Source organism: Canis lupus, chromosome 16 (genome assembly GCF_048164855.1).
Source record: "Canis lupus baileyi chromosome 16, mCanLup2.hap1, whole genome shotgun sequence".
NCBI classification, from domain to species: domain Eukaryota; kingdom Metazoa; phylum Chordata; class Mammalia; order Carnivora; family Canidae; genus Canis; species Canis lupus.
The window spans coordinates 3590333-3611292 of NC_132853.1; the positions used below are offsets into that span (position 1 = coordinate 3590333).

General features: G+C 36.9%; 1 protein-coding gene across 12 annotated transcripts in view; it reads right to left on the bottom strand.

Moving 5' to 3' along the window:
• The window catches only part of MAPKAP1 (MAPK associated protein 1), a 259089-nt gene that overhangs the window by 216552 nt on the left and 21577 nt on the right, over positions 1–20960 (bottom strand). For 10 of the 12 annotated variants that reach the window (XR_012008291.1, XR_012008292.1, XM_072777937.1 and 7 more), the window contains 2 exons: positions 12261–12588; positions 9772–9861 (listed from right to left, as the gene is read on the bottom strand). The exons of 1 other annotated variant lie outside the window; for it this stretch is intronic. Coding sequence is in view for 8 of the 11 variants with exons in the window: in XM_072777937.1 (XP_072634038.1) it covers positions 9772–9861; positions 12261–12519 (349 nt within the window). In the remaining 3 variants the exon portion in view is untranslated. The remainder of the gene's footprint in view (positions 1–9771; positions 9862–12260; positions 12589–20960) is intronic. One more of the 12 variants, XM_072777940.1, reaches the window with a different exon arrangement.

Here is a 20960-nt window from a genome sequence, read left to right on the forward strand (position 1 = left end):
CCCCTCTCTTTCCAACAGCAGCCAACAGGAATCTTTTAAAATGTTAAGTTGGGCAGCCCGGGTGGCTCAGCAATTTAGCCCCGCCTTCGGCCCAGGCGGGATCCTGGAAACCCAGGATAGAGTCCTGCGTCTGGCTCCTTGCATGGAGCCTGCTTCTCCCTCCGCCTCTCTCTCGCTCTCTCTCTCTCTCTGATGAATAGATAAATAAAATCTTTTAAAAAATAAATAAATAAATAAAATGTTAAGTAGTAAACATCATAATAAGAAGAAAACTGATCAATTTTACCACATAAAATAAAAATCTTTGTATAGGAAAAAATTAGCAAAGTAAAAAGAAAAATGATAAACTAGGAAAAAACAAAAATTAATTTTCCTATTATACAAAGATTTTATTTTTTAAAGATTTTATTTATTTATTTATGAGAGACACAGAGAGAGAGAGGGGCAGAGACACAGGCAGAGGAAGAAGCATCCCCTCTGGGACTCGATCCCTGGTCTCCCTGTGATCACACCCTGAGCTGAAGGTGGTGCTAAACCACTGAGCCACCCGGGCTACCCTATACAAAGATTTTAAAAGTAGAGAAGACACTGACCAACAACTCTATGGAAAAATGGACAAAAAAATATGAAATGTCCACAAAAAAAGGTATTCAAATGGCTCTTAATAAGTGGAAAGATGCTCAACCACATTTATAATAAGGAATATGCAAATTAAAATTATGCTGAGATACTATTCCACATCTATGAAATTGGCAAAAATCTAAAAGTTTATGACTATGGGAAATAACACTCTGCACACTATTGGAGGAAGGCAAAACAGAAAAAACACCTATGGGGGTGCCTGGGTGGCTCAGTGAGTTAAGCGTCTGCCTTTGGCTCAGGTCATGATCTCAGAGGCCTGGGATCAAGCCCCATATTGGACTCCCTATTCAGCAGGGAGTCTGCTTCTCCTTCTTCCTCTACCCTTCCCTGTTCCCCCAACTGATGCTCTCTCTCTCTCTCATTCTGTCTCTCTCTAATAAACAAAATCTTTTTATAAAATCAAAATCTTTGGGACGCCTGGGTGGCTCAGTGGTTGAGTGCCTGCCTTTGGGTCAGGATGTGATCCTGGAGTCCTTCCTGCATGGAGCCTGCTTCTGTCTCTGCCTTTCTGTGTGTGTGTGTGTGGTGTGTGTGTGTGTGTATGTCTTTCATGAATAAAAAGTAAAATCTTTAGGGAAAAAAAATCTTAAAAAAAAAAAAGAAAAGAAAAGAGAAAAACACTTGTGGAGGGGTATTTGGCAATACTGAGGGAAATCACACATTTACGCTTTGACCCAACAATACCACCTAGAGGATTTTTAGATACACTGGGGAAAACAAACAAAATACAACACAAAAGGGGCCCCTGGGTAGCTCAGCGCCTGAGCATCTGCCTTTGGCTCAGGATCCCAAGATTGTGGGATATAGTCCTGCATCAGGCTTCCCTGCATGGAGCCTGCTTCTCCCTCTGCCTGTGTCTCTGCCTCTCTCTCTCTCATGAATAAATAAAATATTTAAAAAAAAAAATACAACACAACACACATGCATTAGGCTATTCACTGCAGCGCTTTGCAACAACAAAAGTCTGAGAATAACCAAATGTCCTTCAACAGGAAACTAGTTGGCTAAACTACAGCACATCAATGTGACAAAATACTATGAAGCTTTAAAATGGAATGAAGCTTATCTCTATATATTCACCAGGGTAATTCCCAGAATGTGTTGCTAAGTGAAATAAGTTTTGAATAAAACAGTATGTACAGTATGCTTTCTTTTTGAAGATTATATTTATTTATTTGAGAGAGAGAGTGTAAGAGAGCATGAGCAGGGGAGGGGCAGAGGGAGAAGCAGACTCTCCGCTGAGCAGGGGGCCTGATAGAGCTCAATCCCAGGACCTAGAGATCAAGACCTAAACTGAAGGCAGACATTTAACAAACTAAGCCACTCAGGAGCCCCTAACCTAAAAAGAATATGAATATAAATATGCTTATATAGAGATTTAAGTGAACAGAAGAACCAAAACCTTTTTTAAATTGACTATCTAGGGGCACCTGAGTGGCTCAGTCAGTTAAGCATCCAACTCTAGACTCAGGCCATGATCTCAGGGTTGTTAAGACAGAACCCTGAGTTGGGCTCTGTGCTAGACATGGAGCCTACTTAAAATATTCTCTCTCCCTCTACCTTTGCCCCCCCACCCATCCTTTCTAAATAAATAGATAGATAGATAGATAGATAACTACCTATAATAATAGAAGGGACAGGAATTGAAGCTAGATTTCTCTGATTTTACCTTGTTTTATGCATTCAACTTTAGAGTCATATAAATGTCTTATATAGTTATTAAAGAAAATTAGAAGTGAAATCTCTAAAAATAAAAGCAAAATGAAATGAACAAACCTAAGTATAATATTGAGTTGGCATTTTAACTAGAAAGAGAGAAATTATTTTAAGTAACTTTATCACACAGCAATTTGTATGTTCCCTAATGGAACATATCAAAAGGGAAAAAAAACCTTAAACTATTTTTAGTAATCACAGTGTTAGTAATGATAGTGATGTTTCTATTCTGGAACCACGACTTTCAGCATAAGAAAAAATACATAAACATAAAATCAAAGTAAACACTCTATAATACTAAATACATATAGGAATTATCAGCATTAACTCACAATGTATTTCTTCTTAAATTTATCTTTTTCTGAGCCCTATCCCCTAAAAGGCCTACAAGCAAAAAAAAACAATTCAGTAAGCATCTCTAGACTTCAAGTTTTGGTCTTTCAGTGCCATTTACCACTAAAAAAGAACCAACTCTCTAAACAAATGGCCAATTCTGGCCAGATCTACGGAAGGAAGTATGTAAGAATCAAGCATTTATCCTGTCTTTTCTGTAGGAACTATATCTGAGAATAACCAAATAATAGAGTAGGAAAAGTTCTTTATAGGAAAACCGATAAAATTAGAATCACTATTTTGCAACTCTGATGAAATAATTCATCTAGGTAATGCCCATCAATGGCCACTAAAACCATTAGAAGAAAAGCTGATGGGAGTAACTTAATAATGGGTGAACAACACCTAATTCTACCATCAATCTGAACTTCACAAAAAAAGACAAGAAGACATTCCATATTTCCTGATATGATGCAATATGAAGTTTAGATCAGTATATACAGAATATTCTTATCAAAAAATCAAGCTTCAATCTAAGCAAGTTTTATATCCAACTCCCTGTTTATAGGAAATAAAGAGGGCAGAGGAACATATTAAATGAGACCACAAAGATACAATTAGCAAAGTCTAGAATGTAGGAAATTCAATAGGACAAATGACCCAGTTTCTTAGATAAATTACAATGAAAAAAAGTAAAGGAGAATCTACAGATTAAAAAGGAAATGGAACACGTCAAACAAACATGTGGACCTTACATCTAGACCTGAATGAACTGGCAAAAGAAAAAGAAAGAAACATTTGAGACAATCAAGGAAATATTTGTTAATATCAAAGAATTCCTGCTAATTTTTTGGAAAAGTGGTAGTACTGCAGTTTTCTTATGCATTTAAAAATACACAAGTAGGGCAGCCCGGATGGTGCAGCAGTTTAGTGCTGCCTACAGCCCGGGGTGTGATCCTGGAGAACCTGGATCGAATCCCACGTCGGGGTCCCTGCATGGAGCCTGCTTCTCCCTTTGCCTGTGTCTCTACCTCTCTCTCTGTCTCTCATGAATAAATAAAAATAAAATCTTTAAAAAAAAAAAACACAAGTAGGAGGATCCCTGAGTGGCTCAGTGGTTTGGTGCCTGTCTTTGGCCTGGGGCATGATCCTGGAGTCCTGGGATCGAGTCCTGCATCAGGCTCCCTGCATGGAGCCTGCTTCTCCCTCTGCCTGTGTCTCTGCCTCTGTGTGTGTGTGTGTGTGTGTGTGTGTGTGTTTCTCATGAATAAATGAATAAAATCTTTAGAAAAATACACAAGTATTTAGGTATGAAATTATAATTTCATATTGTACATGGGATTGCTTAAAAATAATTGAGAGGGGTGCCTTCATGGGTCAGACTCTTGATTTCAGTGCAGGTCATGATCTAGAGGTCATGGGATAGAGCCCTGAGTCAGGCTCCAAGCTTAGCACGGAGTCTGCTTGAGATTGTCTCTCTCCCTCTTTCTTCTTCTGCCCCTCCATCCCCCCCCCACTTGAGTGTTCTCTAAATACATACATACATACATACATACACACACACACATGACTGGTCATGATAATTGCTGAAGCTTGGGGTTCATGATACCATTCTATTTTTGCATATGTTTGAAATTTTCCATAATAAAAAACTGTTTAAATTTAAACCAGGGGTGGGGGGAGTAAGTAATTTATCAATCACATCACTACTCAGATCAAATCACCTTTTCCAGAGTAAAAATTAAGTTCCTTACAATATCCTCCATGATCAGCTCTCTCAATACCTCTCTAAGCCCACTCTTGCCCTTTTCTACTCTAGTCAGCAAGTAAGCATCCTTCTTCTCTATTCTTTGGATACACTGGGCAAACTTCCATCACAGAACCTTTGCACTTGTTCTTCATCTTAGGACGCCCATTTTCCAATATATGTCTGGCTTATTCCTTCAAGAACTGCTCAAGCATCACCTTTCCAATGAGGCCTTCCTTCCCTGATCACCCTATATAAAACAGCAGGATGCCAGGGTGGCTCAGTTGGTTAAGCGGCTGCTTTCAGCTCCAGTCATGATCTCCAGGTCCTGGGATCAAGTCCCGCATTTGGGTCCCTTCTCAGGGCAGGGAGTCTGCTTCTCCCTCTGCCCCACCCTTGCTCTCTCTCTCTCTCTCTCTCTCTCTCTCAAATAAATAAATAAAATCTTTTTTAAAAATAAAAAATGATAGCAAAATCTCCTACCTAGCATTCCTTATTCCCCCTTACCTGGCTATATTTTTCGCTATGCCACTTATCCCATTCTGACAATACTGGGTGTGTTTATTGTCTATCTACCCCACAAGATCCATGAAGACAGGGACTTTGTCTTGTTCACTGCTGTATTGTCTAAGGCTACAAGTACCTAGCTGTCCTTGCATATTTTAGGAGCTTAATAAAAACTTGTTAAATGATTAACTATGGACCAGAGAAGCAGAAAAAGTAGGGGATAAGGAGGCAAAAGCTGTGAGGATAAGGAGGCAAAAGAGAGGGAGAAAGGAGAGAGCAAATGGGCCCAAAGAAGCAGAAATGAAACCGGAGCTGGTAATGAGAGCTCTTCCTTCTGGTTCCAAGCTATTCATCAAGGCACAGGTGTACCTCTTGAGTTGCTCAACTTCAATCTGCTCTTTTAAAAAAAAAAAAACAAAACTTTTTTTTTTCTTAAGCATTTTATTTATTCATGAGAGACACACAGAGAGAGAGAGAGAGAGAGAGAGGCAGAGACACAAGCAGAGGGAGAAGCAGGCTCCATGCAGGGAGCCCGATGCAGGATTCAATCCTGGGACTCCAGGATCACGCCCTGGGCCGAAGGCAGGCACTAAACCACTGAGCCACCCAGGGATCCCCCCCACCTGCCTTTTTTTTTTTCAAGCTGCTCTTCAACTTCACTTGCTCTTTGTCATTTGCAGCTGAAGAGTTCTAATCAATATAAACAGTTGGAAGTCCCCAACAGAGAACTGAAAAAACAATAGCCTAGAAATTTAATTATCATCAGGCTTATGAAAAAGCACATAGGATAGTATTCAGGAAGATGGGAATACATATTAGAACTAGTAAGGATTCAGTTAGTGGCTGGATACAAAACAGATATATACAGATACATAAAGACAATAGATTCCTTCACAAGAGCAGTAAGAAAGTTATGGGGAAGAAGATGCTAATTACAAGGGTAGCATAAATACAAAACATCTGGAAATAACCTTAATAAGAAATGTAAAAGTGCAGGAACAATATGGAGACAAGACAAAACAATTTATGTACTATTGGTATATATAAAAAAATACAAAAAAGATCGTAAGAAGTATGTTTAGAATATTTAAAATATATGTATCTATATAAATAGAATCTAGAAAAAATACACCAAAATCTTAACAAAAGCAGTTCCTCTGAATGTGAGAATACTTGTAGCTTATTTTCATTTTTATATTTTCTTTCAGATTTCCTATAATGAAATTTTCTTTTAACATAGAGGCCTTGGCAACTTTCCTCAACCCTTGCCATTGCTAACACAGAGGAGGAAGGGAACAAGGGAACACAAGGCCTCAATACCCAAAGCTCCAGGGGCAGCTCCTTTCTGCCAATAATATGGAAGAGAATGGGAGAGAGTAGAAAGACTACAGTCTCTGGGGTCAGACTGGCCAGAAGAATAATTCTGGCTTTGCCACTTACTATTTGTAAGTAACTTGAAAAAGTTACTTAGCCTCTGTGCTCCAACTTTCTCACATACAATACAGAAATATTAACAGCTAAGTTGCTGGATTTGCATGAAGAGGAAACAAACTTGGTGGCTGGCATATTTATATGCCAGTGATCCCCAGCACTGGTTACTCCTAAGAATCACCCAGGGAGCTTCTGAAAAATACAGACTTATGGACCCTGATCTCTATCTTTTGAATTAGGAATTCCACAGGTAGGGCCAAAAATTTATACAGAAGCCATTATAACATGCACTTCTGGATGCATTTCTGATTTTTACAGTCATTGTATCTGGCAACTGCTGTTTTAGGGAACCAATACTAGAAAAGACATAAAGAAAACTTCAAGAATATTCATAAATAATTGATATACACACTACATTATTTCTGAGTTATTATTTAATTCATGTGTAAATAGCTTTGTCTTTTTACTAGACTTCAAACTTCTAGAGGGCAGGAATTATTTATTTCCCAATCACCTAGCACAGAATTATTATGCACACAGAAGATATGGAAGAAAAGTTTGTTAAATGACTCAGCGATAATAAATTTTGTAAGGCATATTACCAACACCATTTTAAAGCAATAAAATTTAAAATACTGGGGCTTGGGGCACCAGGCTAGCTCAGTTGGGAAGAGCACACAACTCTTGATTTTGGGGTCTTAAGTTTAAGCCCCGCGTTCGAGAAAAAAAAAAAAAAAGCCCCGCGTTCGGTGTAGAGATTACTTAAAAATAAAATCTTAAATATAAATATAAATATATGCATGCCAGGGCTTGATTTGACATTGTTCCTGCCAAGGTTTCTTCCAATGACCACCTTCACATTTACCCATGCAGTTCTGGCTACAGAAATACTACAAAGATCTTTATCATGTGGTCTCAGGGCATATGGCTCAGTAAGCTCACAAAGAACCTCAGGGTATGAACCAGACAGCTTCTCAAATCCCTTCCAACTTTTCTATGAAAAGCCTGCATTTCTGCTGTACCTTGAAGGATGGACAGGATGTAGACAGAATAACTATGGAAGAAAAACATTCCAAGGGAGGTCATCATATTCATAATAATGATTTTTTTAATAGAGAATAAGATAAAGGATAAAAAAAACAGATGAAAGGATTTTTAGCAAAATGTAAACAGTAGAAAAAGAATGAGGGAATGAATAAATGATTACCTAACCAAAATTCTCAATGAAGATCGAAAGGATCTAGCTGTGGCATCTCTTGCCAAGAGAGAGTATGTGCTTGAGAGCTGTGTAAAAACAGAGTGGCTCCTCAGTTTACCAGGTAGATGTTTACTGGACCGCTGACTCCACCTTTCCAACACGTTTTAGGACACCCAGAGTGCCAACCTGTGGTAACAGTGGAACCCAGCTGAACAGAAAATTCAAAACCATTCCTCTGTACAATGATGGGGTTCACTGGCCTGGCTCAAGGTCAATATTTCAAAAAGGGGTCAAGTATATTAAGAAGGAGCTTTTCTAGCAGTAAGATCATAGGGTCAATTACTGAAATCTGCGAGAGACAGAAATAAGAGGGATGGAAACTGAGGAAGAAGTATACACCAATAATGAACAGTATGGCTCCAAATGAAAGCAAAAAGGAGCCTATTTATTTCTCTAGCACATTCTATGAAACACTAAACAGAAGTTAAAGTGGATTAGACTTTAAGGAGTAAGTGGAAGATGTATCAAAATTTAAGTTGAAGAACTTCTCACATTGTAAAGGGGATTGATGCAGTTATATCTGAGGTGCTCTATTCATCCTATTTATTTGTAATTGTTTTAAGATAAGGAAGTAAGAAAGGTAAAACAAAGGGTAGCTGGAGAGATGAGCTTAGATAAACTGGCTCTATATTCATTAAGAAAAGATTAATAGTAAAGGCATTAAGATACATGATAAATTTGAAGAAAGTGGACAAGATAAACAATATAAAGGTTTTCGGTCTGTGATAAACACAAGAGAGAAGTATTAACTGGATCAACAGAAAAGGCCAGCCTAGAGAGATTTTTAACACATCAAGAGTAAAATTAGGGATCCCTGGGTGGCGCAGCGGTTTGGCGCCTGCCTTTGGCCCAGGGCACGATCCTGGAGACCCAGGATCGAGTCCCACGTCGGGCTCCCGGTGCATGGAGCCTGCTTCTCCCTCTGCCTGTGTCTCTGCCTCTCTCTCTCTCTGTGACTATCAATAAATAAATAAAAATTAAAAAAAAAAAAAAGAGTAAAATTAAATAGATACTCAAGGAGAACCATAGGAAGTCATAGAAGTGAGACCTAAGAAAGAAGTGAATGAGATTTTTGGTTCTACATTTAGAAGCCATCATTAAGAAAATCATACCCACTGAGCACACTTGAGTTTACAACCACAGCAGGAGAAAGCAATAATCACTTTATATAGTATGGTTTAGCAGAAGAGATTGGCCTTTAGTTGCAGACAGAGAGAAAATACAGCTCTACTGCACTACCACTTTCCAGGCTTATCACTGTAGCAAGTTAAAGCTCTCTCAATCTCTGTTTCATCTGATAACAACAGCAATATCTATACCTTATAAGATTGCTGCATTGGAGGTAATGTACATAAAGTGCTTAGAACAGCACTAGGTAGGTACTGATGTTAATATAATAATAATCATTAATATTGTTAGTTTTATAAATATTATGTAGCAATGAAGTCAGTCAAAAATTAATTGGACATCTACTACATGCCAGAGTTGTAGTAGGTGCTAGAAGACATAGAAGACAAAGTATAGACATTTTTTTGAAATGAGAAAAACAGAAAATCTAGGACACATAATATAAACATTAGAAGATACTTCAATAGCATTTTGGATTTTTTTATTTTTTCTTGCTGAGATTGAAGATTTGAAAATCAGTAATATGGCCAGCTTTTACTACAAATACCATATGAACACTAACTACAAATACTGACAATACCAGCAACATAATGCTCGTTAAGCTAAAGGGAAAATTAGCATATATGCAAAAAAGATTGTTATTTTGGCCACTAATGAGACAAGGGAAAGTCTAGGTCGGAACTGCCAGGAGGAATCTATAACCCAGAGGCCCATCCAAACCATAGGTATTCCTTGGCTCTAAGAACAAAATACTGGCATGACAGTTTGTATAAAATATGCCTTATATACACCAATTCCTGTGATGCAAAATGAAGAGTGACCAAAAACACAAGACCTAAAGAACACATGGCTTCAGAGGGCCAATGTACCCAAGTGAAAGCAAAGCTCAAAATACAAGAGGTATCTGCTCAGAGGATTTAAAAAGATGAATTAAAAATAAAAGCTCTTATTTAATAATATAACTAAATATAAAAATCTCAAATTAACAATTAAAATTTTTTCCATTTACCTGATTGCTTAGAATTTCTTTCTTTCCACTGAATATTTTTGCATTTGATCTGGTTTTGTCTCTCTTTTCGGAGTCGTTCTAATCTTTGAGCTTGAAAAGAAATATTATAACTATAAGTTTGTCAATGAAAGTTTACTATAAACAAAGACATAATTAACTACCTTTATATGAATAAAGATGTTTTATATTGCACATGTAGGGAAAAAGTCATAAAATTTTAAAGGTGGCACCCCTGAAAAGCAAATACCAACAAAAACATGAAAATATTCTTGATTTATAATTGAAATTAGAGGATATAAAACATTAATAGAGATCATAAAGATAGTATTAACATGGAAGAGAATAATAAAATGTGAAAACTTCTGTGATTAATATGACATTTCATTATATAAATCATTAATAACGGTCTTAAAGGAATTTTAATGCACAAATGAACTGAAGTGAATATTACATTACAGGAATAAAATTACTGTTATGAATTACTCTACCCGTTTCAAAAATTAAAGATAAATGAACTCAGACTAGACTATTAAAGTTTTAAATATAAAATCCTTTATCTAAAAATCATGAAAATTATAAAATGTCAAAGCTATATAAATTAGCATAGCTTTCCTTCAGTGGGCTCAAACAGTTTATAGGTAGTAAAATAAATGATTTGTATCTTCGTAACATTAGTCAAATCTTAAAAAGAATAATTTTTCTTATACAAAATTTTAAGATATGCTGAAAGGATTAAAAAGTACATTCTTTGGTCACTAGGACACTCCACAATTGTAATTATTGCATCTAAGTGCTATCTTAAGAAATTCCAACAAAAGCATCACCTAAAATCATGCATTTGTGAGATTATATTACCACTGGCTGATCAACCTTCAAAAATCAGTGAACCAAAAAAAAAAAAAATCAGTGAACCAATCTTTTATTAAAGAAATATTGTTCAGCATATATTAACAACTACTGCATAGGAAAAACACAATGGAAAAGAAAGTCATAATTGATGTTATTTCTCAAGTTAGCTTCAACTTCCTATCCTGGAACAATGCTAACAAAAAATAAGTAAATTTCTCTTTCAACCTCTTGCAAGGTAGGATAACATACACGCCTGCCTTAGCATTGTGGTAGGGAAATACTGAAACTAGTCTTGCCATAAATGTAAACTGTGCCAGCAAAAGCATTTTGACAATGTCACTATATCTAACCAAATTCCATTGAAGGAAAATACATTCAATTGCAATTAATAAATGTGAAGGGTACAGCCAAAGTAATACAATCAGAAAGCTCTCAATTTAGCAGCATTCTCCTTCTGAAATCCATTTAACCTGTCATATAAGATACCACCTCAATAACTTGCAAAGGAAGTCAGTTTCAGCTAGAGAACTGAGAATCAATGGTTCTAAATTATATTCAAACCTTCACTCAAATCCTATTTTGATAAAAGTTCTTTGAGCTACTGGGAAATGCTATTAATTATTTTCATCATGAGAGCAAATTATTCTTTGGAGATGTCACAGAATGCTGAATTCCGAACCAAAACCTTAACATGCCTTGCACTGTATATTGTATCCTGCAGTACTTCTTTAAGTACATTTTACATTTTGACCACGAAAATAAACATGTAAATATTTTCTATGATCTACAACATCTCCTACCATTACTTTTCCTGGGAGTTAGCAGGTTACTCCTACTGATTAGGGGAGATTATATTTTCTGATTACCTAATAAAAATCATCTCCTAGAACACCCTGTCATATCAGAACTACATTATAGATTCTAAATAACTTATCTAAGTAAAGGCCTTGGTTCATCACATTCCCCTTGAAAGATTTCCAAAACACATAAGCTGGAAAATAGGCATTGATAAGTTTTTAAAAGCTAATGATTGAATATGTATGTACCAAAGAATAGCATTTTCAAGCCACAAAGATCAAAGGGTAGAGACCAATTTAAGAAAATAAAGATAATATATCAAAAACAGGGGGATTGCTATTAAAATCAGCCCTAACAAATATTCAGCTATTTACCTCCAATCCTCCCCCCACCCTCCCACAATCCCTCCAAGGCCAAAAAAATGGCTCCAGCAGCATCATTCCTTGGCTAGTCAGCTCTCTGTATTAAAGGTTCTTTATTATGTCAACCTGAAACCGGCTACCAGGTAGTCTACCCACTGGGACTAATGTTGCTCTATGAAAATACTCAAAACAAGTCTACTTCTCTTTCTACGTGAGGACTTTTTAGAAACAGAACATCCAACATGCCTCTGATAGCCACCTTTTTTTATCTATTCAGTTTCTACTTCCTTTAATAACGTCATTCCAGAGGCACTCTCCATTCAGTCACAGAAATGGGAGTTGTTTAGACTCACTGTAATACATGCATGTTCCAATTAATAGACACTTTCCCCATTAAACCTATTCCAACAATATGCATTATTCTGTAAGATTATTGACTGATTTAAAGTTCAGAAGACATGACTAAAAGGCAATGTTTACCTGTATTTGAGCGTCTTCTAATACCAAAGTCCCAACTTGAGGTAATATCGACTGACTGGGCATATACATAGCCCTGAGTCTCACCATTGCTTCCCTGAATTTCTGACCCACTGTCTCCAGGCATTGAAGGAGGATGAATCTTCTCTAGGTCAACATCATGATCAATGAGAACCATTTCACACATTCCTGTGTCATCACTGGTCACATGTGACTGTCGGATATGAGCTAGAATGATAGTTGGATTGTCCAAGAAGGCCATCCTTTCTGTGGGCCAATTTCCTTAAAAGGCTATTTTCTCCTCTTCATATTGTTTCACGTGCTCACCTCCCTAGAAACATGATGTACACAGCAATATTTAAGAATAAAAAAGAAGATGACTGAATCATTTTTCAAACAAATTCAATGTGGTACAATGCTACCTTGAAAATCAACATTTATCCCTGTACCTAGGAGCTTACAAGGATTAAGCCTAAGCTGAAAGGAAATCCTTATAAACACTAGGGGCTACAGCTCTAGTCAATGAGGGTGGCTTCCTCTTTTGCAAAACAAATTAATAGTGACTCCTTAGACCACTCAAAGCACATAATTACTGTTAAAACAATAAATTTTCCTTTCTTTCTCCTTCATTCCAATGCAGTCTCCTCATTACTCTATAAGGTCACAGGGGAACAAGTCGTATTTTCCTCAAATTATGTGTGAAAGTATGAAACTGTCCTTTCTTTTGTTTACTTTTTTTTTTTAAGATTTTATTTATTTATTCATGAGAGACACACAAAGAGAGAGGAGGCAGACACACAGGCAGAGGGAGAAGCAGGCTCCATGCACCGGGAGCCCGACATGGGATTCGATCCCGGGTCTCCAGGATCACACCCTGGGCCAAAGGCAGGCGCCAAACCGCTGCGCAACCCAGGGATCCCCAGGCATCCCTTTTGTTAACATTTCATCTTTGTCTTTGTCATATGGTTGTGAGGCAACTAAAAGAACACAGACAATACTTTGAGTTACTAGGAATTAAAAAAAAAAAAAAAGAACCACCAAAGTAATTTTGTTCAATAAACACATTTTCCTTTCTTCTGGTTTAACAGAGTATTGTGCTTTTATTTTATTTTATTTTTGGGAGAGAGGGAGGGATAAAGGGAGGGGCAGAGGGAGAGACAGAATCCCAAGGAAGCTGCACACAAAGCACAGAACCTGACATGGAGCTCAATCTCACAACCCTGAAACCATGACCTGTGCAGAAATCACACTTAACTGACTGAGCCGTCTAGTCACCCCAGTATTGTGCTTTTATTTATTTATTTATTTTTTAATTTTTATTTATTTATGATAGTCACAGAGAGAGAGAGAGAGAGAGAGGCAGAGACACAGGCAGAGGGAGAAGCAGGCTCCATGCACCGGGAGCCCGACATGGGATTCGATCCTGGGTCTCCAGGATCACGCCCTGGGCCAAAGGCAGGCGCCAAACCGCTGCGCCACCCAGGGATCCCAGTATTGTGCTTTTAAAATAAACTTTATTAATCAAACTTCTCTGCTACCAAATTAATTTCTTACTTTAGAAATCTCATTGTAAGAACTGCTTCCTGAATCTTGTTGAAACTAAAATGATGTATATTCTGGGAATAAAATGGTACCTCCTTAGTTAAATGGGAATACTCAACAAAGAAAACATGGTAGTCTCTTCTCATCTGTGGTTTCATTTTCTGCAGTTTGTTGTTACTCATGGTCAACTGCAGTCCAACAGCAGATGATCCTCCTTCTGATGTACCCTGACAGTCAAAAGTAGCCTAATGCAATGTCACAATTCCTAGGTCATTCACCTTACTTTTGTCTCATCACGTAGGCATTTTATCATTTCACATCATCACAAGAAGGCTGAGCACAGTACATTAAGATATTCTGAGGAGGGAAACCACAGTCACATAATTCAGTATAGTTGTAATTGTTCTGTTTTATTATCGCTATTAATATCTTACTGTGTCTAATTCGAAAATTAAACTTTATCATAGGTATGTATGTGCAGGAAAAACAATAGTACATATAGGATTTGGTACCATCGATGATTTCAGGCATCACTGTGGTTCCTGGAAAGCACCCCCTGCAAATGATCGGGGACTACTGTATTAGAGGACACTGGTTAAGAGAAAGAACTGCAGGCAGAACTGGGTTCAAATCGTGCCCCTACCACTAGCTGGCTATGTGATCTTGGTCAAAACAACCTTAACTTATTTGAGCCTATTTTCTTTCTTCATTAATAAAATGGGGACTCCAGGAATGAGAAGATGTATAAGAGATAATGCAGGGAAAGTGCTCAAAAGAGCACCAGGCACATAATTATTAGCTGCTTTTAATAATAACAATGATGATGGTAAAAAATAATAACTTCGGCTTTCAATTCTTGTTTAAAATAATCCTAAAATATATCAATATTCATCCTTCTTTAGTAAGTGCACAGCACATAAAATAAATGTGTGGTTCCTTTCTGAAAGAGGACTCTGCAGGTCACCAGGGTCAACTTCTTCCTCCTCCTCCAAAATCATTATGAGATGCAAGGAACATGAAAACTGGATTGAATATGTTCCCAGAACAGTCCTAGAGGTATTTATTTTTAGAAAGGCCTACAACACCAGATTTTCTTGTTATTTGTCTCTTCTAAAAATGAAATATGGGGGAAATCCAGTTAATAAAGCATTATAACCAACAAAGGTTTTAAAAACTTTTGTCTAGTAACATTCTAATGACATCACTCGGTAGATCTTAAAGATACCAAGATTAAGAGAAAGTATAATTAATCAAATTAATTACACTAATCTTCATTTTTTTCCTTCAAATATATTTACTGAGTAGTTATTTTACACAGAGGCTAATGGGAAATGCCAAGGAAAGGTATCTCTGAATCAAAAAGTTTATACCCTAACACAGTCCTAGTGTATTTAATATAATGAGATTCCTCCAAGTCTCAGAAATGTTAATGTCAGCCTACCATTTTCAGTGTATTAATCAGAAAAACATTACAGAATTAAAGAGGAGCATTTAAATTTCACTTGTAAAAATAAGAATTACTTATAAAATCATAAAGAGATGTATTCAATCATGGATTTACTTATAAATGAGAGCATTTGTTTTCTAACAAAATCATAGCATCACAGATGGCCAAAACTGCAAACATCCTCATAGCAATCACAGTAAGTGTCTCTCCCACGAGAGTAAGGCAACTAGTCGCTAGCAGAGGGGCAGGTACTTTCAATTTCATATTGAATAGTTTTCTCTTGTGAAAAACAAGGGCTTCAATGAGAAGCTACACATTTAATGGGTGTTCTAGCACCAACAAGTCAAATGGCAAAGGGCAAAGAAATAAAAGTATACTTAAGTACACTCAACAGAATGTGCATGTGTTTGTTTGTTTGTTTGTTTGTTTGTTTGTTTGTTTTCCGGAAAATGGATCTGCTCCATCACCTCTTAGGAAGTAAAGAGTCATTGGAAAATACTTCTGAGAGCACACAGCAAGTCTCTAACTTTATCCTTGTGGGACAGAGGCCCCAAAATACCCCAAAAAAGAACAGATATCTTCTTTATTGGTATACTACGACTTCATACAATTTGGAATCTGTATCACTCACTCAACAAATACTATTCAATACTGATTCTGATAGGGAATTTCAAGAAGTCTGCCCTAGGAAATAAGCCCTCACCTCCCATGACATGTACTTGAAGATTCAGACTATAAGTTCCACAAGGACAGGAGCCACATTGCCACATCCCTTCTGGCAACAAAGGATCTTATACATGGCAGAAATTCAGTAAGGGTTGCTGTCTGTCTTCCAAAGATTATACAATTTTGTTGTAGAGATAAGTCATCTATGAGCATGTCATGTGTAGTGTGATTATAAAGAAAGGATTGCTTTTTTTCTATTAATACAGATATAAGAGCTTGTCTTCACTAATGCCTTTCAAAACTGTCACCTTGGGACACTATCAACTTATCCTAACACTACTTTTAGAACCAAAAGAATATGTTTTAAATCACTTTAAGAGCAGCAAACTACCATTTGAAGGTAGATTTGATTTCTAAGACAAAGATATTCCAAACACAGATGAAAACAAGTTATTTTCTCTGATCAGTTGTGCAAAGATCAAAGATTTTCAAAACCTAATGTTGGCAGGGTTCAGAGAAATAAGCCCTCTCATGCACTGTAAAAAGGAATGAAAATTGAGACTTTTTAGAGGGTAATATATCATCTATCAAAGTGTAATGAGTACCTTTTGGGCAAACCCACTTGTAGGATTTGCCTTTAAGAGATAACTATGCAAAAATATTTATCTCAGGATTGTTACACTGAAAATCTAAAAGTAACCTAAACATTCACGCCTGAGTATGTCATTACACACGCATGTAACAGAATACTACACAGTCATTAGAAACTGGTAGAAAACGGATAAACAAATTGTGGTATATATATATATACACAATAGGATAGTCTTCAGCCTTTAAAAGGAAGAAAATTCTGGCACATGCTACAACATGGATGAACCTTGACGAGATTATACTCAAAGAAGTAAGTCACAAAAAGACAAATACTGTATGATTCCACTTATATGAGGCACCTAGAGTCATCAAATTCATAGAGACAGAAAGTAGAATGGAGAGTGCCAGGGGCTGGAGGGAGAGGGGGATGGGGAATATTTATAAGATATGTTTAAGTTTGGAAAGATGAAAAAGTTCTGGAGACTGGCGGTCTCCAGCTGCACAACAGTATAAATAACAGTGTAAATATACTTCATGCCACTGACCTACATTCTTAAAAATGGTTAAAATGGTCAATTTTATTACATGTATATTACCACAATTTTTTAAATTTAAATTTTAAAATGTCTAGGAAATGCCACATTAAACAAAATAAGTTTTCTTGCTATTTAGTTAGACTTCTCAAAGCTTTTCAACTACTAATGAAGGGGTACCTGGGTGGCTCAGTCAGTTGGGTGTCTGCCTTCGGCTCAGGTCATGATTTCAGGGTCCTGGGATGGAGCCTCACATTGGGCTCCCTGCTCAGTGGGGAATCCCTCATCTCTGCTCATGCTCTCTCTCATTCTGCTCACTCCCTCTGCTCTGCTCACTCTCTCTCAAATAAATAAGTAAAATCATTAAAAAAAAAAAAAGATAAAACTACTCACGTATATTGTGAATCTACAAGAGTGGAGACTCTCATAATGCAATATATCCCAAATCTGAAACTTATCTGATCCTTAAAGATTTTTTCCTCCAGGAACACTAAAATATATCAATGCATAAGAGATTCACAGAACCTAGTTTAGAAATGCTGCTTTACATTTTTACAAATACTGTTTATTTTGGGGTCTTGAATATCTTCCCTGGATGTTACCAATTCTTGACTTGAAGATAACTGGTCCTTTTTATATGCCTTTCGGCTGCTGGATAAACAATTTCAGCCTCCAGGAGGTCTGTTCCCCTAAGATCACCTATTTTCATGGATTCTTCCACTTTTTAACTTCAGATTCCTCAAAGCATACAGATTTATTTTACAAAAATGAAAGCAGAGGGACAACCACACAGAGTAAGAAGACATAAGATATCCCAAAGTGACTCAGCCCGTTTTTAATGTACTGGGTGGATCTCCTTTTATACTTCATTCATTCATTCAACAAACATTTATTAAGTTCCTATGATGTGCTAAGTTTTGTTCCAGGTGCAATGTGGATGCTTTTACCACTGCACAGAACCATTTGTGTGCATTAATGACCATGTAACTTGATGTGTTAACTTGGAACATGCCCTACACAGGGAAGTAAACTTTTAGTATGTTCTAATGCTATCAAGCCTTAATACAAGCATATTTTATTTTATTTTTTTATTTTTATTTTTTATTTATGATAGTCACACAGAGAGAGAGAGAGAGAGGCAGAGACACAGGCAGAGGGAGAAGCAGGCTCCATGCACCGGGAGCCCAACGTGGGATTCGATCCCAGGTCTCCAGGATCGTGCCCTGGGCTAAAGGCAGGTGCCAAACTGCTGCGCCACCCAGGGATCCCCTACAAGCATATTTTAAATAACTTTATTCACATATACTCTCCAAACTGTTCACAATGGCTTACAGGAAAACATAAGATACAACAGAGTAAAAAAGTAGATGATGGGAAGCCCGGGTGGCTCAGCAGTTTAGCATCGCCTTCAGCCCAGGGTGTGATTCTGGAGACCTGGGATCGAGTACCACGTCAGGCTCCCTGCATGGAGCCTGCTTCTCCCTCTGCCTGTGTCTCTGCCTCTCTCTCTCTCTGTGTCTCTCGTGAATAAATAAATAAAATCTTTAAAAAAAAAAAAAGTAGATGAAAAATGTGGCAAACGGTAATCTGTATGAATGTTATATTGTACATTTCCCACAGGAAACTTCTGAGGAAGCAAAAAGCAATTATAATAACTAACCTTTATTTATTACAAAAGCTACCCTTGCTCTTTCTTAGATGGACTAATTTGTATAATTTTCAAAATAACCCTATGAGATACTGTTTTCATCCCCATTTTACAGATGAGAAAATGAAGGCAAATCAAAATCTGCCCAAAGCCCGACAGCTAATAAGTCCAAGAATCTTAAGCATTATATAGCCTTCCAAAACAAAAAGGAATAAAGAATTACAACAGTAGTAATAAATGACATTTTTAAAGATCCTGTTGTTGAGTTCTTTGAGTTCTGAGGCCTGAGAGAAATTTCTGTCATGGGTCTTTGTGGAAAATATAATACAGTAAATATGTTATTCAGTAGACTAGACCCTTAGGCTCCCCTTAACTCCTATAACTGTGATTTATACAATAGGAAGAAATAAGCAGTGCATATAATGGTTGTTCAAAAATAAAAGTTATGAAATTTTATACAAGAAAGAAACTTCAAGGATCACCTACTTGTTGACCTGAAACCACAGAGGGAAAAGCTGGATGTAAGTATCTTGTATCTTTTTATTTTTATTTATTTATTTTAAAAACTTAGAAAAAAAATCTTATTATTATTCATGAGAGACACAGAGAGAGAGAAAGAGACATAGGCTCCACGTAGGGAGCCCGATGTGGGACTCAATCCCAGGTCTCCGGGATCATGACCTGAGCCAAAGGCAGACACTTAACCGCTAAGCCACCCAGGCATCCCTATCTTGAATCTTTTTAAAACTCCTAGAGATTCATGCAACTTCAGTTACCAAGTCCATACCCGAAATACTCTGTTCCTTTAAATTATGCTGCATGAGCAAATGAACCTTCCCTATACTCCTTCACTCCCTAAGGACCTGAGATAGGTATTAAAATGACTTAAAATGCTCACACCCAGCCAATGATTAAAAGGAAATTCCCTTTCCAAGACTTTCAAAGCACTCTATACACCTACTTCCCTCTGCCAGACAGACTTCAAGCCCCCTCACCTGCAATCTGTGAAAACTTATCTGAATAAGCAACAGCCTGAGGCTTCTCCAAGGTCTGCAAACTCCCAATCAAAAATTACTGCTGCCCCATCAATGTGTCATATAAATGCTGGCATGTTAATTGTGTATTTATAAGATTGTTAATGGTTAGTTAATTTACCTCCCACACTATTATTGTACTTGAAATGATTTAACGTCTGCTGAGGGAGTTAACAACATGTAACAGCAGATGCGAGATTTTTTTTACCTTTTCTCACTGTACCCCGACTTCACGCTATTAGCATTAACTTCAAGTTATACCTGATTCCTATACAGAATTCCTTAAGAGTATTATAGAAGCATTCACATTTATTCTGCACAGCAAGAAATAACCACAATTTAGAAAAATAAAAGCCTTTTTATTATATACAGCTTTTCATTTATAAAAACCAACAGACCTTTTCATGAACATACTTTGATCTAGTAAAGTTCAGTTCATACCTCCTAGAATTTGAAAATTATTGAAATGACCATTAAAATAAAACGTACTTTATTGCTTTTAAATCTCTTTTTCTAACTCTAACTCTAAATTAAATCTTCATTTATTTTTTAGAACAGCAAAAATTAAGTTTTTGTTTCTTTTGAGAATTAAAATCTCCATGTAAATAGGCCTAATTTCATTAAACAGTTAAGCAGTGAGACTCCAGAGCTGGAGAGTTTAATTTTTCCTCTTAGCAAAGTACTTGCTAGACTCAAGGCAACAGGAAAAAAAACAAAAAAAAACTTGTATCTTCTTTTAAATAATATGGGGACTCATTCACTAAACATCATTGAGGGCTAGGTACTGGGAATCCTACAAAAACTACTATGAACATTGGCCTGCACCTTCCAGAGGCTTACAAACTTCAGCAGATGAGCTATGCTGTGTATATATACAAACGTAAGGCAATACATACTATCAAATGAGTTGCTAAGACCCTACATTTTCCAAGAACAAGAAAGTTACGGAGACTTCAGGAAGGAAAAAGGTCCAGGGATGACCAAACTTTCATTAGGCAGACACGTAAGAACGGTCAAAGATGTTTACTAAGCTCTTACTATCAGCTATCCTTTCATGCAACAACATAATTCATCCTTACAACCACCCCAAGAGGTAGGTATTAATATCATCCCCATTTTATAGACAAAAAAAAAAATTAAGGCTTAAAGGAAGTAAGTAACTTGTCTAAGATCACATGGTAAGTTTTTTAAAGGCCAGTCTCCTATCAAGAGGAAGAGTCTATTTCCCCATCTCTTGAATTT